Below are 22,459 nucleotides of genomic sequence, written 5' to 3'. Positions count from 1 at the left end.
AGTCCATTATGGACTGGAACAGTACTGATAGTCTCCTCCTCCTTGCTTATTGCTGGTAGCATTGAAACAAACCTTCCACTGCCCCAGGCTGCTAGCAAACATAGCCAGCGTGGTTCTGTCTGAAGGTATCGCAACTCCAACATCCAAGCTGTTAGTGGAGTGAAAGCCATGGCCACTGTGCTGAGGATCCTGGTCCAATCCTCTCGCCTCAGACCACATGAACTAGGGTTTAGTCACCCAGGCCTTGCGGCATCCTGCTCTTTTCACACAAGAAATTTTCTGTGTGCAGACGGACACTCTTCTTTGCACTCAGCCCACACAGCTGCAGTTGGCCGCCGAGAGCCACTTAATTGTCTGCCAGGTAGTCTGGGTGTCCATGAAGGACACAGTCTCGTAACGGGTGGGCCGACAGCAGGGGTGACCGCTGACCTTCTTGCCGGAGATGCTCCCGTTGTCCATAAGAGCCTTCAGGGCCAGGTCGTAGTTCTTGCGGGAGTCGTGGCATATCCCAACGCAGTACTTAAAGAGGACTATTTCGTCCGAGTCGTAGCCGAGACCGAGATCCCGCACCCGCATCTGCTTCCTCTCCTGGTGGCAGTCGCGACTGCTCTTGGTCTTCTTGCGATTCCTCCGTGACGTTCTGGGCAAGTTTGGGTCGCGATGGGAGCGCCGCCATCTGCTCTGCTGGATTTCCTCTTCCTGCATCAGTGACCACTCCTCTACAAGCAAAAGAAAACACAGACGGACACCTGGGTAGTCAATTATTTGGTTCCCAAAACTCCTATGGTAGCAAAAAAAAGAAAGAAATTGTGGCAAACATTGATACAATTTTGGCTCCAAAAATGAAGTTTTTATGTGAATTTAAGAGCAGTATCATTTCTTTATTCTGATACAATTCCTGTTGAAACAGATTGAGGGATCAATATTAAAGCCAGGGCTGGTAATCTTGACGAACGAGCAAGAGTACTCTACATTTCTATAATTAACCAACCGAAAAACTCAGCGCAGTGTTGTCAATTATTTTCCAATAAAAGTAGCTAGCAGGTAGTGATGGCGAGATGAAGCTTCATGAAGCATTGAAGCTTTCCATCCAATTGGTTCACTCATGGGTCGAAGCTTCATGGTGCTTCATTTGCTCTACTGTGCCATCAAGTGGACAATAAATGTAAAACAGGCAGAGTGATTATAATGACACCATGGCTTTGGTGTGTGAAGCATTGAATTGAATAAATGAATGAATGATGTTTGTGATGCGTGATGCATAACTTATGAACTTATTAATATGGTGTCTGTCTTTATGATACAATGGCGGGGTCAAAAGGGAAAGTGGAAACAAATTGGGGAGAGGGTTGCGATGTGAGAAGTTTGAAAAAAAGTTAGGATTTTATTGTCATATACGAAATTTGACTTCTGCATTTAACCCATCCTTAGTTTATTGGGAGCAGTGGGCTGCTGAGAAGAGCCCGAGGAGCAGTTAGGGGGGTTCTGTGGGTACTTCTCAAGTCTCTTAATTGTCGTTTCCTTGCTCCTCGATCCTCGCTTGAACCGGAAGTTGTTTCTGCGCCGCCATATTGACGGCCGTCCCAAAGCTCTAATGTAGCTCTGAGGAGCGAGGATCGAGGATGGAGAAGGGACCTCGGAGGAGCCATGAGCGAGGAACCCCGAGAACAGACTTCCAGGAAGTGTTTTAAAGGCCGACACGCCCCCTCATTGTTCATCAGTTATGTGATTGGACGCTGCAGCCGATCGGACTGACTGACTGGAGTTTCATACCAGAGTGAAGACAGATCACAGAATAAACTCAAGCTTTATATTTGATTAGGTTTCTGATTCGCCATCTGGTTTAAATATATGTTCATTGTAGTCTGAACAACAAAACGACCACAAACAACTTTCTTCATTTATTAGAAAGATTTGTGTTTTCATGATCTGATGTTTCCCTCAATAACTTTTATTATGGAAACAATTAGGGAGCTGGAGAGACGAAACACTTTTTATCATTTAAGAGAAACAATAATCATATTCTGGGTTATTTAATAATGACGCCACAGTCACAATTTCAAAACGTACAGACGCAAATAATTCATAAATAAGACGATCGCATTCCGCCGGTAGACATCGATCCTGTGCTTATAAACCGAACACAGGACACAGTTTGTTAACAGACTACAGAGAGAAACACCTCTACAGTGGTGATTACTGTGTGTCTTTATTAGTTATTAGGATTATTAGTTACTATTATTAAGTACAGTGATCATGTGAACAGACACAAACTTATCAAAAGTCTCTCCAGCTGTTAAAGCCGACTGACAGCTGATCCAGCTGTGATCAGCTGATCCTCCGTCATCAGAAACAGACGTCGCTTCACGTGACGCAACTGAGGAAAGGACGTCTCATGTAACATAACACATATTTCCTAGTTCCTCTCTCCTTGCATGGTTTCCTCCATGCATCCCTGGTGGGAGGGACTAAGACGCAAGGAAAGGACGCAAGTGAGGGAAACGGGGATGCAATTAAGAGACTTGAGAAGTACCCAGTGTCTTGCTCAGGTACACTTCGGCATAAGACATGTAGCAGTCAAGCCTTGAACTGCCTTCATTGCAGTTACCGGACAACCCTCTCTACCCATTGAGCCACGGACGAATGTGCTTGTATTCCTTGGTTTGTGACTCTCCTTATCTTACTAGGGACAACATGTAACACGTTTTGTTTTACATTATTTCGCCTGCTTTAGAAAACACCCTTTCACAGGGCACAGATAAAGCTGGGGTACAGAGAATAGTTTGCAAACAAACGCGCAATAAAGTCCAAAGTACACAAAATGTGACAGGGGATCCATTGCGTTTCGCTGCCCCTTATATTTCGAATCGCATGCCAGACCCGTGAACCATTTCCTGAATCAGTCACGTGGTACGGCCGGCTCGCGAGGCTTCGAACGTCACCACATACGTCATCAACACAAGCCTCGATACGCGCCTCATAAAAATCTTCCTGGATTACTCGACACAAGCTTCGAAGCCTCGACATGAAAGGTCACATCACTACTAGCAGGTGGGCGTCCTAGTAGCTCACCGGGTAAAGCGCATATCATTATGACTTTACTGCGGCCGGTTTGACTCCGGCCCAGGACCCTTTGCTGCATGTCATGCCCTCTTTCTCCCTGCCTCCTCTGTCTGTCTCTCTTTCTATCAAAGAGAGCAAAAATGCACCCCCCCCCCCACCAAAAAAAAGCTACCTCCAAAAGTCACTAAATCTAGCGGGAAAGTCGCCAAGTCGGACACTAAAAGCCCTTCAGTCCTCCCTCCAAAGCCACTCCCCCAAAATTATCATTATGAACCTCAACAACAATTGTGTTTTTTGTTAATACCCACTGCTGCTAAGCTAGCAGCTTTTGGAAAACTTTGGTGACACGCAATGAGTGTACTGGCAGAGTGTGATCAATTCGACAAGTCGGTAGCCGAATGAAATGATTGGACGGGCTTACTACGATCCTGCACCAGCCACAGAAACCGGATTTCATTTATTTGTTGCTGTCAGGATAAAGACAATTTCAACAAATGTAACAAAATCTTTTTTTGAAGAAGATTACCAACCCTAGCTTTAAGTGTAGGTGTTCAGTAGCTTTAACTGATAGGTGATCAGTTATGGAGTTTTAATTTGAGTATCCAAAAAATTGTGATAACTATTGGTTGCTTCTTTGGTTACACCTCCACAGTGCAACCATGCGGTCAGTGTTTTTGGGGGCAAGGCAAGGCAAGGCAAGTTTATTTGTATAGCACATTTCAACAACAAGGTAATTCAAAGTGCTTCACATAAAACCATTAAAAGCATCAAAACATAAGGCAAAAGAAAAGGAGATTTAAAAACAATTAAGAACATTCATTGAAACAATAAAAACAGTCATTAAAACATTAAAAAGCAGTGTAAGAAATAAAATACAGTAGTAAAATACAGAAATGCAGGAAATTGATTAATATATTAATTGAATCTGGTTCAATTAAAGGCAGCAGCAAACAGAAAAGTCTTTAATCTTGATTTAAAGGAGCTGAGGGTCTCAGCAGACCTGTAGCTTTCTGGGACTTTGTTCCAGATATGTGGAGCAGAAAAACTGAACGCTGCTTCTCCATGTTTAGTTCTGACTCTGGGAACAGAAAGTAGACCGGTCCCAGACAACCTAAGGGGTCGGGATGGTTCATAAGGTAGCAGCAGATCAGAGATGTATTTTGGCCCTAAACCATGCAGTGCTTTCTAAACCAACAGCAGGATTTTAAAGTCAATTCTTTGTTTGACAGGAAGCCAGTGCAAAGACCTCAGAACTGGAGTGATGTGATCCACCCTCCTGGTCTTAGTGAGGACTCGAGCTGCAGCGTTCTGAATCAGCTGCAGCTTTCTGACAGACTTTTTACAGAGACCTGTAAACACACCGTTACAGTAGTCCAGTCTACTGAAGATAAATGCATGGACAAGTTTTTCCAAATCCTGTTGAGACATAAGTCCTCTAATCCTTGATATATTCTTCAGGCGATAGTAGGCTGATTTTGTAATTGTCTTGATGAGGCTGTTCAGGTTGAGGTCTGAATCCATAACTACACCTAGATTTCTTGCTTGGTTTGTGGGTTTTAACATCAGTGATTGAAGCTGAGCAGTGATTTTCAATCGTTCGTCCTTGGTACCAAAAACAATTACTTCTGTTTCATCTTTGTTTAATTGAAGAAAATTCTGGCACATCCAGTTGTTGATTTGTTCAATGCAGTTACCCAGCCCTTTTATGGGATTATAGTCCCCTGGTGACATAGTTATGTAGATTTGTGTGTCGTCTGCATAATTATGATAACAAACTTTGTTGTTTTCCATAATCTGAGCTAGTGGAAGCATGTAGATGTTGAACAGAAGAGGCCCCAGTATTGAACCTTGGGGAACACCACATGTCATTTTAGTCAGGTCTGATGTGTAATTAGCTACAGACACAAAGTATTCTCTGTCCTTCAAGTAGGATTCAAGGTATCTCTCTGATTACTGTGCATGTGCCAGAATATTTGCACACGGTACAACACCTCCCCATATATAGTGTATAGGAAGCCTTACCTATACTGATAATTACCTAATCTTATTTTTTCCCTTAACAGAAAATTGAGAGAAAATATGAGAGACATTGAAGAGTTTGTTGCTGCATTTCCTTATATAGGGCTGGATGATAATGACAAAGTCACTCTGTTAAAAAAATGAATGAACTTTGGTGAAAATATATTATAAGCTACACAACCTTTCATTTAACTGTGCTAGTATATCACAATATTATGATAATAATCTAAATCCCAGCAAAACCTCTAGTCTCACCAAATTAAAGTTGGAACAACACTATATAACATGCAGCTGTAATTGAAAATAACCTATTATTGTGCAGAAATAATCTGCTAACTGATTTATTTGTGGGAACATGCATTCAAGCACAGGATATCATAGGTTCACAAAGACATCTTGTATCACTTTTATTCACTTAGCCATATGTTAAAGAGCTCGGATTCAACCTCTACTCAGCTCACAAATTCCTGCTGTATGTAAACATATTTGGCATGTCAACTGTACTCTGCTGGGTTAATCTCCCTCATCCGACCACATGAAGGAAAGCAGCATCAGAGTAAGACAGAGAGGAAGAAGCTGAGTAGTTATTCATCACATACACTGACTGGAGTGTTTGGAATCAGTGAATGTATTTAACAAAAGCAGTTCCTAACTGGCTGAGTTAGGAGAAATTCAAAATGAGGTTTTGGAAAGGTCATCATTCTCAAAGCAGTTAAGTGCTTTAGTCTGAAAACGTTAGAGGTCCAGAGGACTTCTGCGTGAAGACCTGCACAAACTCGGTCTATGACTTCTACTTCTACTTCTACTACTGCTGTGATTACTATGACTACTCTGACTACTGTAATACTGTGACTACAGCGTTGATGAACTTGAAATACCTCAGATGTCTTTGAAAACTATGCCTCAAAGCTAAAATACTCTCTTCAGATATATTGTTTTTTGTACATTGTTTTTGTCTAATCTATTTTTTAGGTTATAATTTAATATATATTAATTAAATTCCTTTTAGTTGTTTATTTTCCCTATATATATTGATAATATTGTATTTCACATTCACTGGCACAGACCTGTCCCAAGTCAACCAATCACACCAAGACAGTGTGTAAACTAATTCACAAAAACAATGTCATCTGTAGTAACAAGGTAACCCCCAGCCTTTCTCTTAGCTCAGGAGTTCTCATTAGCTCTGCACAAGTTGCTTTATGCAGCTTTGTGTCTAGCTCTTCAGGGGAGATCTTTGCTAGGAGCTTTTAGCACCATTCAGGAGTTCCTGGTGTTAAGATACGGCACTTAGTGAGTGTCTGCTCTGGCCTTTAGAGACGGAAAGGTGAACAACTTCTCACACTTTAGTTTATGCATCGGATTAGAATGGAGTTTTATGAGCAGAGGAGAGCGTGCATGATCAAACTAAAAGTAGACACGGACTGCTGAAACTGGGAGGGAAATTCCTCCGGTTGTCGGCCGAGTGGTGCAAAATGTACTGTCACTCTGCGGGGTCATTACCAGTAGGGGAGTGGAGCTGCTGGCATAGCTCCAACCGAAGTTGCTTTCTCTGTTGCCAGGAACGTTTCAAACAACGTCAGCTGCTCAGCTGGGCAGACCTGGTCCAGGTGTTTGACAGACTTCTATACTTCCTGAACCGGGGATGGCTTTGCCCCTGCACTTTTCCATTCAATGCTTCCATGCAGTATTGTCCTTAGGGGAGAGTTACTGTAGAAGGCTCATTTACAGCAGCATAGGTGCTTGTCAGCTCATGCCTCGATGTTTACGAAAAAAACAACTTGTAATCACGAGAAAAAAAAAAGGAAAAATGCATGTTCCCCAGGCGAAGAGCACAGCCCTTCTCATTCAACCCCCCTCCCCCAGATACATATTCAGCCATGTCAAAACACGCCACATGGGTTTGCATTATTTCATGTAATTATACAGCTATTCCAATGTTACATTCAAATTGAGCAATGTTCAGGGCGATCACGTCCACGTACTGTGCTAAACATTATTGTTTTGTTTTTTTAGAGAGAGCACAAGTCACCAGACAATCTTAGTGTGATGCTCTGGTGTGTCAGGGTTATATTTTTAACACTACAAGAATAAAGTCAGTGTCAGCGGTTATTGTCACATGCAGTAACTGCTTCAAACACAACAATAACACTACAGTAACCCTTTTTGTGCCTCTATGCTTTCAGTTCATAGAGGCTTTGGGGGAGAAGACATGTCCCATTAGATGCTGGAGTAAAAGAAAAGCTATCCTCCTCAATAACTTAATAACAATTGCTGTCACTAACAATGGGTAGATGCTTCCTTCTGCGGTTGGCAGGCGTAATTTGCCAGAGAGAAAAAATAGTTCCTACGTGAAAACTGCACCCAACAAGGTCTGTGGACTATCCTGAGTAACCGGGTCATGATTTCTGGAAAGAGACATTACTGTTGAGTGGTTTTTTGAGTCCCATTATAGTGGGAAAAAAAGGGAGACATCTCTACGGCACTAGGCAAGTCACACCAAAACTATCTTAATTGATAAATAGCACTGCGGGTAAGAGGAAACTTTGATTTTGGTGCGAATTGTCCCTTTAAACAGATTCAATAATTGTAAATGGTCTGTATTTGTATAACGGTTTTCTAGTCTTCCAACAACTCAAAGCGCTTTCACTCTACATGGCATCATTCAACCATTCACCCCCATTCATATACTGATTGCAGTGGCAAGCTATGGGAGAAATTTGGGGTTAAGTGTCTTGCCCAAGGCATCGACATGGACTAGCGGAGCCGGGGATCGAACCGCCGATCCTCTGATTGAAGGAAGACCCTGCTCTACCACTAAACCACAGTCGCCCCTTGAATAATAATTCAGTCAACGGTAGAGTGTCGGGGGGCCTTACTGTGAACCTTGTTTTTCCTTCAGTTTTATAAATTTATTATATGTATTATTAGATAGGTATTATCATAAAAGAGACTGAGTTGTGGTTTAGATACTTACTAAACTGATTGGTAGAATAAACAGACATTCAGTCATTCATCCTATTTTTCTGCTAGCTGTGAAGAACAGGACCATGATGCATGACAGAAACCTGCACACGGGATTGATTATTTTCACCTGGTTACAAGGCCATACTCAGTGATGAAAACTACCAGGCAAGTTTCCAGAGGCCGGTCATGAGGAGTGACACGCTGTTATTTTATGGCCCCCGTCTCAGATTTATGAAGCTTTGTTTTCACGATCTTAACCGCACATAAAAACGGGTAATGTTCAAATGAACGATGGAAATGAAAAGTGCCCTGCCAAAGGTTATAAATAAGAGTGTATGCCTGCAGGCAACCAATGTGACATGGCCCCTATGCAGAGGTACAAGACAAAATTTGATGTGTTCCCACTGGGCATGTCTTCTATAATCCCAACATACTCAATATTACTTTTTTTTTCTTATTATTGTTCGGGGTGGTTTATATGACTTAAATTCTATATTAATAGTAGAAATATTGTAGAGCCATTGTTGTTTAGAACAGTCTCAGGACGCCGATTGGTAAGTGCTCTGGTTTACCATGCACAAACGCATTACTTGAAGCCTGTCAAGATGGATTTCGTGCAACATGCAAAAGTACGGCCAAACTATGTCGACATTTATTTTGGAGAACAAGTTAATGGACAAAGCGGTCGGTCCTTGACTGTCTGATTAATTTATGAAATGTTGAATTTTCTGTAGTGTGCCAAAGCGGAGCTTACTGATTGGTGGATGAAGATGTCGTGTGATGACACTGCAGTGACTCTTAATGAATTCCCAAGAGACTCACCTTGGCCAAAAAAACAAGTCACCAGTCCTCAGTTTTAGGGTTTACCTTGTGCAGCATTTTGTCTTCAATATGAGAGGTAATTTTTAAGATAACTATGCTAATAATAACCTCAATATTAGCCTAAATTAAATTAAACATTGTTGTTTATACTTTTATTTGAGATATTTCTATATTCAGTGTACTGACTCCAACTAGGCATACAACCTCAAATATTTGAACAGGAAATCTAAAATCTAGGTGAGTGACCGCAGGGCAAGGATGGTTCATTTCACAATAAAAGCCCAGCTAGAGTTTGGTTCATTCCATTTTTAATAATATACAATGATGGGACATTTCACTTCCATCACCTGTCTTTTGCCGTGTGACAGGTCAACTGATCAGTCCTGACTGAAATTCCAGAATAATGTGTTGTTGATGACAGTAGATTCAAGTTTAATCATTCATTTAAGTAAAACAGCAAGAACAAATAGATTTATAGTGCTGAGACCTTGCTGATGAAATTTAAAAAAAATGAAATACTTGCCGAGGGCTTTAGGCCAGGGTGTGTGGACCCTGTTGTCCTGTTCCAGATCCTCCGCAGGAGACAAGGAGGGCTGCCTGAGGACACGCCGGAGGTCTGCCTGAGCCTCTTTATTGTCCTCCTCAGAAAACACGTCTTCTACTAGTGTCAGCAATGACGCCACCACCCACAGCATCACCTGATGATGTTATTGAGGAGCACATAGTTACTTTTGGTCAGCAGGCATCGTCACAGACACCAAAAGTGGGATCGCCACCGCATGGTGCATTTTAAGTGTTTACCGAGCCCTCTTTGACTTTCCTTTGTGGTGGAACAAAAGATAGCAATAGCACAGAGTAAAAGTCTTTCATTCAAAGGTACAAAAGTAATATTATCCAAATAAACAAAAGTAAAAGTACTCACTATGGAGGACGGCCAATTTCAGAAAAATATATATTTTATTATTGGATTGAACTCATTGATGCACTTTAAAGCAGGTAAAGGTTGTGATAATTTGAACCACTTTATATCGTAGAGGTGGACTTCACAAATCACTTTGCCGAGTCAAATCTCTTTGTTCAGTTCAGTCGAAAGATTCCTTGTCACTGTAGTTCATTTTTTTCTCAAGCTAAGCGGTGTTAACATTCTAATGCACTTAAGTACATACGCTTCACTATTCAAATAGCACTCCATCAAACAGTTCCAGTTCAGTCCATTCAGCCAAGTAAACTAGCCCGTACAAGCACTGTACACGGTTATCTACAGCTGAGTTATCAGATTAGGATTGTTTCTGTGGCTTTCGTGGTCTTTTATTTATTTATTTTATTTTTCTTGCATTTTAAGAAGTCATAGTTACAGAGCATACGGAATAAGGACAAGATAAACATTTGATAAAATAAAGTGATAATGGTTAAGACATCTGTTATAAACTGCTGGCTAGTTTATTCAGTATCATTTCTTAATAATATATTTCTAGTAAATAATCTGAATCTGCATATGAATTTAAGCTTTAATAAATGAAGTAGAGTAAAAAGTACAATATTTCCCTCTCAAGTGTAGTTGGGTAGAAACAAAAAAAGAACAGGTTGAGAGCCACGTGGAGGTAGTAGATATGCTCTGAATTTTTTATCGAGCACCTTTGTGTACACTACATGAGCAAATGTACTCAGTTGCTTTCCACCACTGCAAAAAGCATAATGAGGATTTTGACAATCCACCGTAGACATACAGACTCAAGCGCAGGAAAAGTGAAAAGACGGCATTCATTATGAAATGAGCCTTGAGTGCATGAGACGCTAACAAAACAAGTAAAAAAACTTTGCTGCACAGTACTAACAGTCAAAAACTCTGCTGGATGAAATTTTGTGCCAGTGCATTTAGTAGATCAGGAGATATTTCACTAGACAGCAGGACTCTTTAACTAGCTAGAGGAAAATTCACAAAAGTCTTTTGTATTCATCCCCTAATGTCTAAACCAAATTCAATGGCAATTGATTCACTGCTAGGATTTTGCTTTACTATTTGCATTTAATCAAGTAATATGTAGTGTTCCATACATTGTGGGGACTGAAAGCTGATCCGTCCTGTTCCATCAGCTCTTTGACATGGAAATTGTGTCTGTGTCTTTTAGCCTACAGGGGCCCCGTCTCCACGGCCCTGTGGGATATCTGCAGCCCAACACCTGCACCTCTTTACTTACTTAATTGATATGTGACACCTTCCCATTTTGCAGGTAAGGTTAATATTTTAACATCACTTATGAAATGAGTCTCTGCAGCGTCTGGCAGGAACTCCATGCCCAGATCAAATGGGCATCGTAGTGGAAACTGGCCCGACGGTGAAACGTATATGTCAACAGTCTGCCGGCCTCCTTTTCTTTCTAATTCTCATACATTCTCTCATTCAGGATGTTTGTCGGCATCAGTCTCTTTACTGACCACTACATCTCTGGCCAGCTGACAGCGAAACACACCCTGAACATATTGGGAGCAGTGCTCACCTTCCAGTTCTTCAGGTGATGCTGGGGAGTCGACGCCTCATGCCTCCACCAGGTTTTTCCATCTGAAATAGAAAAAAATATTATAAAGACAATAAAGGAAAGCAGTCTTTCATTCAGTAGCTTAATAACTGTTCTTTTTACATGCCTCATTGAAAGATTCCACAAGGAGGAATACCGGCTTTTCTTCACTGTAAAAACAAGGTACATTGTTTTTTTGTTAAATCTTCATTAATTGAAAGAGTTCCACTGATGATTCATGCTCATGCCATGGGCAATTCAGTTTTCACCCAGACGGGATGACACACTTCACTTCCACAGCATTGTGTGTGAATGGTGTTTATAAAGACATAAATCTTAATTTAAAGTGAATGTTTTGTCATAACCCATGTGATTAAGGCCAGGAAGGCAATGCTATCATGAAAACTTAATGTTCTCTTCGCACCTTATCTATGAAAAACTCCCACAATCATTGTCTAAAATTTCACATTCAGATCAGTAAATTCACATACAGAGCCAAGGCTAGTCTCGAGTCAGAGATTATTTTCTCAAACTTGTCTAGGTCTCGTGAGTGTTTTGACTTAGAATACATAGGCCTGTTGATGAATCTGAAGATTAACCATTTTTTATCGCGACAAGTTGTGTCTTCAGTTCTGCATTAAAGTTGCCGAATACTACCACGCTCTGCCATTGGTCGCTTATCAGTTCCGCTGGAGAAACTGGGGGGTTACGGGGCTTGAATGTGCGAACTAGAGTTATTCAAATAAGGTCCAAAGTCGGCGCTTTCGGCCCTCTTCAGATCTGGTATTAACATGCGTCTTGGGTGATCCAATCACAAGTGGACAGCTCTAAGTACAGGTGTGAATGTGACCAAGATGCAGTGAGGACGCACTGAGAGCGGATCGCTCAGACCTCATCTACTTTTGATCAGCAGACAGCAATCTTACAGATCCTAGATCTGAATTTACAGTAGCAGATCACCCGTCATCCAATCACAGGCCCCTTATGCTCAGCAGATGTGTATATCGTAAATGCGCCAATTCCTGCCAAAAAAAGAAAATGTTTTGGTAATGCCTAGTGTTGTTGGTCATTTTGGCATGTCCAAATACGTGCAGCCACAATAAACGATGGGAAGCAAAAACGTGGGTTAAACCCGTCGGCGGTGACTTGAAGAAAGAAGAACAAATGCGCTTAATGCATGACAATGATCTTACTCAGCACACCTCCACAGAAATGCACAAGAACGCAACGGCAGCTAAAAGGTGCATGCACTATCGAGGCAGTCTTCGTGACATCTGCTGCGGAAAATGACAAAATTGCAGCAAGTACTACAACAGCACCAACTACCTTGTTTTGTAGAGAAGATGCACTTGGGAAGAACGAAAGCTGAGATGATTGCAGAAAGTTTTAGGACCAAAGACTGTGCAGGATATTTTGGATGCTCTGTCCCTGACTCAAATGAGGGTTAATAGAAAAATGTTTCCAGTGTGCGGGAGATAAATCTGTCTGATGGAGTGCTGACTTTGATGAAGATATATCGAGCTCTGTTGAACTATCTGCTAAAGCATGAACTGGAAACTAGGCACACTACAGCATATTCAGCAGATAATGCCAGCGTCACCTTTGGAAAACAGCACTCTGTTTACCAGTTACTGAGAAGTGGCAACAATCACAATCAGAAAGCTAATTGCCCAGCTCAGAGAGCTCATAACACCTGCAAGCTAGCCTTCGGTAGATGAGTCACTGGTTTTAAAGATCTACATCTTGTCATGTAAGGACTTTGGAAAAAGACGAAGGACTGCTTGAATCAGTCTACAGCAGCAAGACATATCCATTAAAAAAGGTCATCATTTATTTTGATGGTTATTCACATAAGCTTACATAAATATTGTCGCAGGAAAGTTAAAGACTGAATTTTCCCTCAGGATGACATTTAGTCTTTCTAAATGAGTATGAACATACACTTTAAATCCACAGACCACACCACAACGCCCTGGCATGCCACCTTTGGTATATATTTGGAAGTGAGAAAGTTGGCAACCCTAGCAGTTAAGTTAATCAAAGTGTTTGCTATGTTTGGTACACTTGGCGGTCAGAAGGTCTGAATACTCTGCCACACAGGAAGTGATACGTTTTTTGTTTCAGTTTATCTCCTATAAACAGAAGAGGAGCCCAGCATGAGGACATCGAGACGAAGACAAAGACCTTGCAGTTGTCTGTTTTGATAAAAAATGCCCTCTCAGTTGAGAAAACAGGATGAAGTGCCCTTTAGGATCCAGTGTAAAAAACATGCCCTCTAGGGTACTTTCTGTTCATTGTCGTTCAGGGGCGTTTCTAGGATTCAAAGAAAGGGGGGCTTAGCCCCATGGGGAGTGGCATGTTTGCGCGTCTAGTGCGCGGCAATTGTTTTTGGGGCCCATTTGGGGCCGTGGATATCCATTGTTTCAGACAGTTCATAGATTGGTTCAATCAGAAAGAGTGTGATTTTGCTCTGTAGTTTTGCTTGCATTCAGTATATGATAACACAAGAGACCGAATTTCAGGGTCATAGTGAAATTTGACAACACAAATATGAACTTTTCTCAAATAAAGAGAGAAATAATTTTCCTGCTTGTAAAGGAAAGACGGATAAACTAGCTTTCATATCCACGTCACTCCCAAATCCTAATTCTTAAAGGGACCGCACACAATGGATGGAGAATGGACCTGACAGTGTCAACTTTATATCGTTCAGTATGATGATAGGCTGTTGGATTGTAATTTGAAGGGGGAGAAAACATACAAACCAGAACGCACGCACATATGTAGCATGTTAGAGTTATAAATAACTTGTCCATGTGAGAAACAATAGTTTAATTTAATGACATGGCTGCCAAATATCTAATTTATATTAATATCCTAAATCATTGATATTTTCCACCAGGGACTGCTACTTGATCATGTTCTCCGAAAAAAATGTATCTATGTACAGGTCGAAAACATAACTTACATATAGGATTAAACTTCTCTTTTACAGAACATGTAATTAGAGACCTCAATCCATCCTGGCATCACACAGGACTGTTTGTACATGATTGCATCTCTTAGTAACACCACTCTGACAGCAGCAGCCACACAAACATACACACACACACACACACAGACACACACACAGTCGGACCAGTCAACTCTGGAACTAAACTAAAAACAAATGAATGAAGAAGTCACGCCAGACCTCATCTATTACACACACTTCATTTTTCCCTTACAAATGTGTCCACTGTATACATCTCAGTGAGAAAGAAAATGTGAAGCATTCAGACAAAAATGCTGGAGTTTGATGCTTGAGGCCATGCTAGTCCTGTTCCTGCACTCTGATGAGGGATCATGAACCAAACCACACAACTGTCATCCTGAGGGAAAATTCAGTCTGTAACTCTCCTGCAACAACCTGAGGTAATTTCTGTTATTGACTTTACAGCAAAATAATTTCACATATTCATTAAATCCACAGAAACACTCTTTCGAACATATCTAATGAAAAGTAAAAAGATGAGGCAGTACTGAATAATAAAGTGCTAGATAAAACAAATATAAAGCTTGGAACTTGGAAGCACGATTGTTGCATTATGATGACATTTTAAGAAAGGTCAGTGTAATGAGAGGAATATTTATAGATCATCTGCAGAGCCTCATCATTATATTTCAATGCAATCTGCACATCAAATTTAGGTATTTCTCAAGAGATGATCGTGCCGGGTTGAGAGAACTGATTTTTTCCATAATTTCCGTGGACTATGAATATCCACAGTAAATTAAAAAGAATGTGTTTTATTAATACCTCATCATGGATCAAAGTGTTGATCAATGTGAAATGCTGATCTGAATGTGGCAATTGAGGAAACACTTGAAACTTCAAGGGCGACTTCACAAAAGGAATGCCTCTGCAGCTTCTCGGTCAGAACCTGTAGCTCTTGGTCTGAACATTTCTTTTTTTTTTTTCTCTCTCTGTCGTTCCGCCTACTGTGTTCTTGGCACAAAGGCTACATTTATACTACACAGTGGCGGGCCGTGCGTTTTATACCTGGGCCTTCTGTGCTGTCCTATTACAGTTGAACAGCTGCAGATACATGAATCCGTGCATGACGGGACGCTGCGTCATGCACGGACAATGCATAGTCAAATCAACGTAATTAACACAATGACAACCACAAAGTCATAAGAACCAGTCACATATATTCATATGACAACAAAGCATAACATATCAATCCAGCAAACCTGCAGCTGACACAAGAGCACGAGCCATTCAAATATTATTCATAAAATCGACACGATAGACAAATGAACAGTAGTAACGTTACTGCAGATGTAAAAAAACAAACACAGTTTGTCACTTACCGAATGCTGTTCACTTAAAGACAAACTCCATCCTCCTTTCTTTGTTGACAAAGAGTTTAATCCCAGTACATCGTTTCAGTTCCAGTAAGAAGTCCTTCTCGATTCATGGACGCCAGTGACAGTCGAGCCTCCCCAGTTGTATTTCGGCGGTCTGCGGTGGCCGGTTCGCAGCGGGGCCGGGATCCCACCTCCGCCGGGGCGCCCGCGGACCGCGGTTGTGGAGCTCCGTTTCCCTGCGAACGTGTTCGTTGATCTGTAGATCCACTCGGGTTTCTCCAAAAGTTTTCAAAAGCACCGTAGTGTCCTACCGTGCTATGGCGTCCTCAGGTTATCATAGCGTAGCTCCAAACACCAAGACGCTCAGTTAAAATTAAACACATTCCCAGCCATAAAATGTGCGCCAGGAACACCGTTCATAAAAATAAATAAACTACACCAAGCAAAACCCTAAAAATGTTATAATTTCTTCCATATCTTTTAATTTGAACTCTTACTACTCCAACTAACTTCTGCCAGCTTCCTTAAATTTCACATTAGTCACGCGCTCGCCCACTGACCAATTACGGCGCACGTTAATGCAGACGTACTTAGCAGGCTACCTGGGTAGCAGTGGTAGTATTCTGACCGCGTAATAGGGAGAAGGAGAGGCGGTGGTGGAGAGGGAAAAAAAGGTTAAAGTGTTAAAATGTTGATGAGAAACGTATTTGTAATACGTCAAACACAAACGTAATCAGGGAGAAAATACGTTTTTAGTCAAACGTAATTGAGAATGCATTTTAGTTTTGGGGGAACGTAATTTTTAGGAGACAGGGTTGCAGTCAAACACAAACGTAATCAGGGAGAAAATACGTTTTTAGTCAAACGTAATTGAGAATGCATTTTAGTTTTGGGGGAACGTAATTTTTAGGAGACAGGGTTGCAGTGGCACGTCAAAGAATACGGCCAACATGTCAAACTCAAGATCTGATTGGTTGAAGACTATGACAATCAACAATAACGTCCCCATTTACTTAAACTGCAAAGGCTCTCTAGCAGGCATCGGGCCTCTCTCCTTACATAGCGACATGGGGGCTGAATCTGATTGGATAAGAGCTCTCCTTAAAACAAGCTGTGCTGGAAGCAGCGCTGCAGGCTGGAAGCAGAGCAACAGAGGAAGACAGGAGCTGTGCAATGAGAAAATAAGCTAATGGGAAAAATAATTATAATACATGTAGTGTATTTGTGAAAAATTATTAAATTATAAAATAGCTATTACTTTGTGATTCTGTTTAGGCCAGCAGAGAAGGCTTAGACGGCCCACCACTGATACTACAACACATACTTTAAATCCATACAAGAATTACATGGACTGGAGGACCCGGGAATCGAGATGCCGAATCTTCTGATTGAAAAACAACCGGTTCAACCTCTGAGACTGACATCATTCTGACGTAAAAACATTTTACTTTTGGAATCACATGTAACTGACGTGAATTGAAGTGTGAAACTCCCATCTCCTAACGGCCTTTCAAGTATTTAATAATGACAACTAAAGCAAGTCAGGAAGTCTATTGTGGCCAAAGTGTAATCGCCATCCACAAAGGCCCCTGAAGTCAGTTAAATTTACCGAAAACTGGGCGTTAATACTGCCGTCCAATCAAACGTGCTTTGAAACAAAATGCATAGCATCCATGTTTATGCGTCTACAGAGACCGCGGAGACAGCATACCCTGTCTGAATCTCTTGATTCATTTTGAAGATATTTTTATACAAATTGAGCTTTTATAAATGAAGTGGGAGCTGTTCAGACTTTCCAGCATGTGAGCGTGACCGGGGCCAAGCAGATGTTGTTCAGCACCAGGCGGACACAGGCAGGATGGTTGTAAATGTGAGTAAAAAGCACATTTAAATATACTAGTGCCATTCCCCTTAAGTTTCAAAAACCAAATTTACTTCATATTTCCAAGAATATCCTTTACTTCCATATTAAGCCTTCCACATTATTTAGCAAAACACGAATAGCACAGAATCACAGACATCACTACCTGCTTTCACATTCTACTAAAGCTGAAATTACTCTACTCAAGGTAATCTTCCCATCCAACTCTGAAGTTTCCTACATTTGTTTTAGGTTTGTTTAATCTCTATTAAATCTCTATTAAAATTCTAATTTAGAATTATTCAAAATAACATTTTACAGCAAGGGAAACGGAAGGAAACAGAAAATGGCACACACTCTTCCCACCGAATGACAGCATAGTCACATATTAGATATTTCATTGACGTCTCTCTGGGTTACGAAATATGAATATGAATATTACCTTCCTGCAAGGAAGCAAAAACCACGTCTTGAGTACAGAGGACGATCGCAATCTTTCAGACTACTGGAGATCGGACACATGAACGACCGAACCACAATGAGACCAGAGAGGTGACGGCAGGCTTGTCTCCTAAATTCTTGTTGCTATTGTTGGCTATAGTAGTTGCAAGTCAAGAGCCTCGAACACATTTTTAAGGAGATAATGTGACCTGAAGCCACCATAGCTATGCATTTTGTTATGATGCAAATTTACATTTGTCGTTAACTATCTTACAACCATAGCTTGTAAGAAGTGGACGTAGTGTATACTGAATACTGAACAAACTTGGTAAACCACTAAAACCCACAATGACTAGCGGACATAATTTATTCTCTCAGAAAAAAAAGCCTCTAAGTATTTTACTATCATTGCTTCCTTTAAATGATAAAGGCCAAAGGATTCACTTCTGTCGGCTCTAGGTCTCACTTTAAAAGCAGCCAGATGCATAAATTATCACTGTCTGATAGGTGTAAGTTGCTGTGTTAACGGGTCAACAGCAGCTCTGATGGGTGGAAGCGTTTCTATGCCTGCCAATCTTTGCAGATCATTATCACATTTTTCCAATGAAGCAGGCCACTGCTATTCTTCCAGTAGCTGCTTGCAGCCCATACCTCTTGCTGATACCACCTCGCCATCACTGCCCAGATGTTCTCTTATACTACATGATCCAAAGACGCTGTTCTGGAGAACTTCACCAGGTGAACCTAAATTGTTGTCACTTCCACGTAGTGTCTCTCCCATGAAAACACCCAATGGCCCAGTTCTAAATGTTATACTTTGACCAATGGCCTGAAATGTTTCAATAGTATTTAAATGAGTTGAAAATCATAATTACTATGGTAGACAATTCAGACCCTGCTCAAGATGATCAGCAGCGGTCTCACAGCAGTGAGAGACTCTTGTTAGTTTTGGTGTTCTCCAATCAATACCACATTTTCCATTAATCCTTTTGATCTTACTCCTACCTGTACCTAACATCTCGAAAGTGATTTCCCCATCTGCTTTTGACTCTGTAAACCATCTACCACATGTTTTAGCTCTGCCTGCTTTGGACTGACAGCAAACTTTTCTTAACCCAGCCGCAAGAAAAAATGTTGGCATTGTATGTTACTGCATATCTCTAAAGACAGATTCTGCATTCATTCGCAGAATCAATAAACGGGACATTTTGGCATCAGAAACGCCCTGGTTTCTGTTTGTAGTCCGCGTAGTATTGACCAATTACGTTGGAGCAGGCTTTGGTTAAATGCAGGTGATCAGTCTGCGTGGAGAGAAAAAGTGGGGGAACGTATTGACTGAAATGCATTCTGGGATCCCACCGAAATATAACACACTTGCAGAAACGCACAATGCCACATGGTTAATGTAGTGAAACGATTGGTTAGATTTAGGCAACCAAACTACTTAGTTAAGGTTGGAAAAGATTCATGGTTTGAGTTCAAATGATAACTTAACAACGTAGCAACTGTAACAACATCACTAGCGTAAATAAATAAAAAAACGCCCTCAGCGGATGTAATGCGTAAAGTCAAAGTTGCCTTTTGGCTGAAGCCCCCCTAAAATGTTCTTCAGCCCCCCCAAATAATTTGGCATTATTGGATTTAAAAAAAAAAAAAAAAAAAAGTTGACACTGTCAGGTCCATTCTCCATCCATTGTGTGCGGTCCCTTTAAGAATTAGGATTTGGGAGTGACGCGGATATGAAAGCTAGTTTATCTGTCTTTCCTTTACAAGCAGGAAAATTATTTCTCTCTTTATTTGAGAAAAGTTCATATCTGTGTTGTCAAATTTCACTATGACCCTGAAATTCTGTCTCTTGTGTTATCATATACTGAATGCAAGTAAAACTACTGAGCAAAATCACACTCTTTCTGATTGAACCAATCTATGAACTGTCTGAAACAATGGATATCCACGGCCCCAAATGGGCCCCAAAAATAATTGCCACTCCCCTTGGGGCTAAGCCCCCCCTTTCTTTGAATCCTAGAAACGCCCCTGCTGCAGATTATTCCACTATGCTCACTCGGTAGTCTCTAAACTGCTGTTTGGTGTTGGACAGATGATGCAGAGTGGAATTATCACTGTTTGTCTGCTGAAAGCGGCAGCCAACAGGGGCTTGAGTTCTAATGCTGATGACTAAACCGTGACATATATTTGCTGTATATAAAACCAAAACAATGAAAGAGAGAAGAGACAAACAGAGTTGGGTGCTCATATAAAGTCTGCATAATAAAATAGATCTTATTCCATACAAGCCTTCTCACATTGCACAGTCTTAGAATCAGGGTTTTAAAAAATAAAAAATTGCAATTGTAGTCCACATAGTATTGACCAATTACGTTGGAGCAGGCTTGTCAATCATGCATTGATATTAAAGTAACATGTAGCACTTTTAACACGGGCAGGACCAGTCCACTTGTCCCTTTTGTAACCTTTTGTCCAAATAAAAGCTTATCAAGTGAAAGCATCTCAAGTCAAATTCCTCCCCCGTGTAATAGTCTTGGCTAAGAGACTGATTCTGCGAACAACACAGAGAGCTGTTAAATATTGCCTCGACAGATCACAGCCATGTACCTAAAATAGACACTTGGACAAGGAAGCAAGTCGCCTCTGAGCTCGGTCCAACAAATCATTGTATGTAATGTCCCAAACTCACTCTCCACTTCCATCTCATCAGAATCCGCTCTCTCAACACGAGGCAGACCTATTATCTACATTCTCTCGCAACATGGAAGGACATATGTAACGAGAAACGGACGAAGCTGCTCAGTTGCTGCCACTTGCCGAGGAACTAAAACTAGACTTTAATATACCACAGATTATGACCTTTCAAAATAATATGATCTTCCCTGAACTAACAAAAATCTTAATTGAATCAAATGAGATGATGTTTTGAATCTAGTTACGAGACTCTGTCCTTTTTATTTTTCTTCAAATTTTTAGCAAACCCAAATGAGGAGAAGTGAACTGAGGATTTCCCAGTTGTAAAAATATCTCACCATTCATTGTATGTATTGCGTTTTTATTGTTTTGTTTTATTTATACTTTTCAGTTATAAGCAGTATCTTGGAAATATATCAGTTTAAATATTCTCCTATCAAATGTATGTGACTATTCTCTCTATATGCATTGAATCGAATAAACTTCATTTATTACATTTACAAAAATTTAAATTAAATAATAGATAATGGTGAACATATACAAACAACCAGTAAGCAACATAATTCAATATTTCATCTCTGAATAGGAAAAGAAAAAAGCAACCGTGATAGTCCCACCAATGCATCAATACTCAATCAATCACATAAACCAACTCTACCCAATCAGGAATGTTAGAGAGAGAGAAAAAATAACAAAATACAATTTGCATGGTTTACCTTCCCCTTTCTGTACCTTCCAAAAAATGTTTTTTTGCACATATCTTTTTAAACTGTGATTTTATTTTTACTTTGATTGGTTTCTTCCTCCAGTCCATTCCACCAAATCACCCCACACATTGATACCTCATGCACGTGCTTTAAAGATTAGGTTTCAAATGAAATGTATCACCCTGATAGAAGTAAAGGCGTGTGGAAAGCAGGCTGCAGCAAATGAACATGTTTACAATCTCCTCCATTATTATGTGTAGTATACATGGCCGTTATAATAACAATGGAAGCTGTTAAAGTTAAGGCCATTTAAATCATAAAGCCCAATATCATAAGTCACACATTTGCCTTTCAAAGGGTCATGTCTTACATCGGCGTCGATGGGCTTCAGAAACTTTTGAGACTGAACTCAGGTCAGTGTCAGACAGCCATCAACGGTTTTACCTTTGCCGATTGTGCTCGTCCTCCCAATCATGGACGTGAGCGTGAAAAGCCAGCCGCCGTAATAATCCACGCGCACTTGGATGTCGTCCGCGGAGCTCTGCGTCGGTTCCTCGGTTACATCCCGGGGTATGGTGGCGCAGTCCCGACCACGGTGCTCCTCACGGCTGGATTCATGTCATGAGAGTGACAGCAGAGTCTGAATCCCGCGGGACGGAGCTGACTACCGCTGTCTGTCAGAGAGAGGAGCTGCCGTGCCGTGCCGTACGGTGCTGCGCGTCCTGCTGCGGGACAGGTGTGGGCCGACTGAAGCTTCACGTCCAGATGTGTGTGGGTGTGCGTGTGTGCGTGTGCGTGTGCGTGTGCGTGTGTGTGTGTGTGTGTGTGTGTGTGTGTGTGTGTGTGTGTGTGTGTGTGTTGGAACCCGCGGGGTGTCATGTTGCCTCCTCCTCCATCACACGTTCGCTTTACTGTGGCATTAAAATCAACTCAACGCCACAACATAACACAGCAGTGAAGGGATATGTGATGAGAAAGAATGAACTTATGAGCCACTCCCATGACTTTTT

General features: G+C 41.1%; 1 protein-coding gene across 1 annotated transcript in view; it reads right to left on the bottom strand.

Annotated features, from left to right (window-relative positions):
- Positions 1 to 309: 309 nt before the first annotated feature.
- The window catches only part of artn (artemin), a 39,001-nt gene continuing 16,851 nt past the window's right edge, over positions 310 to 22,459 (bottom strand). Inside the window, 5 exon segments of the mRNA XM_076079151.1 lie at positions 310 to 719; positions 9,395 to 9,569; positions 10,927 to 11,037; positions 11,370 to 11,431; positions 21,894 to 22,057. Of these exon segments, the coding sequence (XP_075935266.1) occupies positions 310 to 719; positions 9,395 to 9,569; positions 10,927 to 11,037; positions 11,370 to 11,431; positions 21,894 to 22,057 (922 nt within the window).

The sequence above is a fragment of the Anarhichas minor genome, unplaced genomic scaffold, assembly GCF_050575085.1.
Source record: "Anarhichas minor isolate MPS153535 unplaced genomic scaffold, ASM5057508v1 ptg000071l, whole genome shotgun sequence".
NCBI classification, from domain to species: Eukaryota; Metazoa; Chordata; class Actinopteri; order Perciformes; family Anarhichadidae; genus Anarhichas; species Anarhichas minor.
The sequence above is the reverse complement of the archived record's forward strand: the minus strand, read 5'-3'. Positions and strand labels throughout refer to the sequence as shown.